General features: G+C 44.3%; 1 protein-coding gene across 1 annotated transcript; it reads left to right on the top strand.

The window, feature by feature from the left end:
* Positions 1 to 1,328: 1,328 nt before the first annotated feature.
* On the top strand, positions 1,329 to 3,956 carry arl4ab (ADP-ribosylation factor-like 4ab). The gene is made up of 2 exons (XM_041052732.1): positions 1,329 to 1,441; positions 2,625 to 3,956. Exon 2 carries the CDS (start codon positions 2,704 to 2,706, stop codon positions 3,307 to 3,309), a length of 606 nt encoding a protein of 201 aa, XP_040908666.1. The 5' UTR covers positions 1,329 to 1,441; positions 2,625 to 2,703; the 3' UTR covers positions 3,310 to 3,956.
* Positions 3,957 to 4,719: the final 763 nt, after the last annotated feature.

The following is a 4,719-nucleotide window of genomic DNA, read 5'->3' as shown; positions in this document are numbered from 1 at the left end:
ATATGTGCAGTGGCAACACACTGCTGTCACACACAGCCCCAGTCAAACTAATGAAAGGTTATATAACACTCACTCTGACAACACAGGCCAACGGCTTCCAAAGCAAAATGTCAAACTGTGTTCATCCCACTGTGTTAAACAAACAAACAAACAAATAAATAAATAAATAATCAATCAAGAAAAATTCAATTTCACACAAATGTCAAATGTGAAGGGAAAAAATACTTTTTTTTAATGCTAATTGCAGTTTTTGTGTATCTAAATCGAAATGAAAAGACATATTCATTGAAAGTCACAAGGCTACTTCTTTTTTTCAACAGAAAGAGATTAAATATTAAAACAAACTCCTTCAAAATAAAATACGGCTGGTGTCCTCAGACCATTCCGGCACTTTCTTTTGAAGTTGCCTCAGTTTGAGTGATAGAAACAGGTGACGTGCGCGAAGTGTGTGCTCGTGCGGATTCAATTGTGCGCGTGACCGCGGCAGGCGTTGTCCACCGCCAATCAGACTGCGTAGTGGAGCTGCGTCAAGTCAACCGATATTAGGCAGAATAAAAGCGGGAAATGGATCATTTTTCCTTCACCATAAAACCGCACATATCTTAGACCTTCTCACCAGTTAATGCACCATCAGACCCCTCACATCCTCCCCACTGTGGCATGTTGGCTGTGCCCTGTTCACAGAAAAACAAGGTCAGGGACAGTGTTTTTCCTGCAGCAGCTCCTCGGATCTGTAATAGCCTGACAGAGGCTGTGAGGCTGGGTCTACTGATGCTTTTAAAATGCATCTTAAAACCCACTTTCATTCTTTGGCTTACAACTGTGTTTAATCTGCTTTTATTTTATGTGATTCCCTGCGTTTTAAACTGTACTTAAACTTGTTTCACCCAGTGTTCTTTCCAAAGCATCAAACACACACATGCACATATACACACACGCAAATGTGCTTAATTTATTTCAGCTGCGGTGTCACACAAAGACTGCAAATGATACATGCTGTGGTTAAACGAGTTGTGGTTCCGTGTTTCACGTGAAAAAGTTAGTTGTAATTTAAGAAATGAACGTAACAAAATTTGGGAATTTAATCGAAAAATGAAGTTGCTCAGAAGGTGTTTTGAAAATAGTTTTTAGTTTAGTTCTGTTTTTTTCACAGTAGTTTGACCAAACAAATAGGTAGGGTTTTTCCCCCCAGAGCTTTCTTTCTCTGTATCGTTTGTTGTAAAAGTGCAGGGCTTACTGTCGCGTTAAACCTTTATTTTGAAAAGCGTTAGCGGAAGTCGCCTTGTTTACTCTGTCTGTCTTGGCGCTGCCGTGGAGAGGAGAGGGAGTCTCTCGCGCTGGATGCCTCAGTTGAAGTGAGGATAGGATGAGAGTGAGAGCTGAGGAAGCGGCCGCTGTGGACCTTCTCTTAGTTTGTAATGGATTCACATTGTTTGTGAAGGTAAGTCTCATGTAACGTTACTGTGAATTGTGCCGTTCAGTATCGAAGACACTGTGATAATTGCTATCAAAATGACATTAGTCGTTACAGGCAGCTAAAATATGTTTCCCTTAATGAAATGAATATTTCCCCTTTCCTCTGTGTTGTCATGTAACATTAACGGTTCATTACATATTAATACTTAGGCCTGGCTGCCAGTTACACCGGGCTCAGCAAAGCCAATTTAACTTTTATGATTTTTCAACACTTGTTGGCATCATAGCCTTGAGTAGAGCTTGGTCTGTTCTTAGTATAGACCCGAGAGAGAACCACACGCCAGACTCCATTTAAAAACCTCATAAATTAAGCGGCCGTGACTCCCCGCGGGTGTAAAGGCAGCTCAGTCTGTCTGTCTTTGATGTGAGTGGACACATTTCCTCGGTCGTTAATGAGAGCTATTCAGTGCGGATGAAATCTAACACACCAAGCAACAATGAATTTCAATGAAGTGTCTAATTTTGAGACCTGTTAACGGAATCCTCACAGTCTGCCTCCACTAATATGCAGGCGAATGTAAACCAATTGTAAAAGTCGCTGTTTTATTGCAATTAAATGCTTGAATGAGCACCAGATCTATGCCGAATTAATCAGAGCATCGTTGTGATGTATTACAGTTATTGAATTAGATATTTGTGTTAGCAAATGCAGGTGAATTTATTAATTTAGAGATTTATTCTAAATTCGCCTTATCTTTTCAGCATAAGAGCCAAGTCAGCCTGTGTTGCCGAGCAACACCTTTTTTTTATTTAAAGCTATATCTCCATGTTGGTCTGCTGTGCTCTTGTTGTTAAAATAGCCCCCCTCTGATCTGTCCCTGAAGACTGGATGATCAGCTGGATCTGGGATTTCAGTGCAATTCAAAAGCCTTCATCCTGTTGTTAACTGATTCACACACTGAATAGAAATTAGCGTATGAAATCCCTGCTGGTTGCTGTGGGGGCTACATGTGCAAATGGGCTGCTATCCACCTCACTGTTTTAGTTCTCATTCATCTCTCGCCGCCAGGATAATGCGAGGATCTGTGGTCCAAAGGGAGATGGGGTTGTAGTTAGTTGTCGGGTGTTTGGGTCTTTTGTGAAGTAACGGGGCGATGTGTGTGTTTGTGTGCTTTGACTCATTATGCATACTGTGTTGACCCCGCCAGGCTTGAGCTGCACTCCTCCGGGGAATAAAAGCAGCGTGGTGAATGTTTGGTGACGACTTCTCCTGCTCCGTGCACCAAGATGGGGAACGGATTATCAGATCATCACTCTCTCTTCCCCTGCCTCCCTTCCTTCCAGGCTCTTCACATTGTCATTCTAGGACTGGACTGTGCAGGGAAGACCACCGTGCTGTATCGCCTGCGTTTCAATGAGTTTGTGAACACCGTCCCTACTAAGGGTTTTAACACAGAGAAGATCAAAGTGTCAATCAGTGGTAAGCGGCGGACAGTGTCCTTCCACTTCTGGGATGTAGGTGGTCAGGAGAAGCTGCGGCCTCTGTGGCGCTCTTACACGCGCTGTGCCGATGGCATTGTGTTCGTGGTGGACTCAGTGGACACAGAGCGCATCGAGGAGGCCAAGACCGAGCTGCACAAGATCACCCGATTGGCCGAGAACCAGGGCGTCCCGGTTCTGGTGGTGGCTAACAAACAGGACCTGAGGAACTCGCTCAGTCTGGCGGAGATGGAGAGCATGTTGGCTCTGCGCGAGCTCAGCGCGGCCACACCCTGGCATCTCCAGCCGACGTGTGCCATCATCGGTGAGGGACTGCAGGAGGGTCTGCAGAAACTGCACGCCATGATCACCAAGAGGAGAAAGATGCTGCGGCAACAGAAGAAGAAGAGATGATCTGGGAACTATTAAAAAAATGTGAGCTGGATCTAAGGCTACACGAGAACTACTGTGAGCTGCGTACAATCTGCTGGTTCATTGTGTTTGCTATGAAAGAGACACAATTCCTCTCCAGTTATTCGGCTGCCCCCCCCTCCCTCCTTCTTCCCTTTGAAGTCCGATTGGCCGAGTTTGAGCATTCCAGTGGAACTGTTGGGGTCAGCCAGCGTTTGGCTCCCACACAGGACAGAGGGATTGATTTTGCCCTGTGGACTTCTAATGCCAACATCCATGTTCAGTAACAAGTCATTCTAAAGGCAGTACAGTACAATGCTACGCAGCAGCAAGCTATGAAGTTTACACTGAAGTCTTAAAGAGGGACGATGAGCTCTGACCTGTCTGTTTTATGTTACTTGTTCAACTATGTGCTGCTTTCCTGTTCAAAGACAGTTAGTCTTTCTAGTTTTTACTCAGTCAGAGCTTGTGCTGAGATCGCAGACGGGGCTGTGTCAGAGGAAAGATGTAGAGCTTTAAAAAAAAAAAACATCAGGGTGAGATGCACAGCACAAAAATGCTCCAAATGATGATTAGATTAGCATCGATCTGCAAAGAGAATAAGTAATTAACATTATGAATTTCGATATTCGGTAGTTTACTTTTTGTTATTCTGACAAACGTCGTTCGATGCCAAAAAAAAAAGTACTGAGGTCTGATTTGATGTCCAGCCTCGCTCACTAGCTAACGAATGTTATCGCTGGACCATTGGAGGTGATTTTAAAACCATTTTGATCGATTGCGATACACTTGGTAGAAAGCAGACATTCCTTAGCTAACAGCTGCCGACTGGGTGATTTGGCTATAATGCTTGGTAGCTAGCTATTCATGTCAATTTATTCTCATCAAGCTAATTTGATATTGTGTCTTTTGTCAACCACAGACTGAGTTTGACTCGTTTTTCTTCAGTTGTAGTCTCAGTTGTAGTTTGGACGGCGGGGAGCTGTGACTTCATCGCTAACACAGCTCCCTGTAGATGTGTCTTGTGGATATAGAAAGCTGTTGATTGACAGGCCCAGTTGGCCCAGCAGGAATAGCCCCTGGCTGCCTGTGGAGCGTCCGTCACCAGATACAGGCCGGTGTCCGAGCCAGCCTCACCTCTCTGACGACACAGCCTCACGCTCAGCAGAGCCGGCGTCTGAATGCACTTTAGTGTTTCCTTCTCCCGAACTTCAAATGAGTGATTGTGAAACTGAAAGAAATGAAATATTGCTTCAAAAGAAGCGTTTTGCATAGATGTGAGACACGTTAGATACTGTTACCAGGCTTCACTCTCCCACTCTGTTTGGCAGGGTGCTGATATTTATGTGTTTGATCCACTTTGTTCACTTGGAATAAAGCATCAAAAGGACAGTGACACAGCTGATGTTTTCT

This window comes from Toxotes jaculatrix, chromosome 13 (genome assembly GCF_017976425.1).
Source record: "Toxotes jaculatrix isolate fToxJac2 chromosome 13, fToxJac2.pri, whole genome shotgun sequence".
NCBI lineage: Eukaryota > Metazoa > Chordata > Actinopteri > Toxotidae > Toxotes > Toxotes jaculatrix.
The sequence above is the reverse complement of the archived record's forward strand: the minus strand, read 5'-3'. Positions and strand labels throughout refer to the sequence as shown.

Bases quoted from the DNA above. Each gene is read 5' to 3' on its own strand.
- arl4ab (XM_041052732.1), top strand. From the start codon at position 2,704: ATGGGGAACGGATTATCAGATCATCACTCTCTCTTCCCCTGCCTCCCT.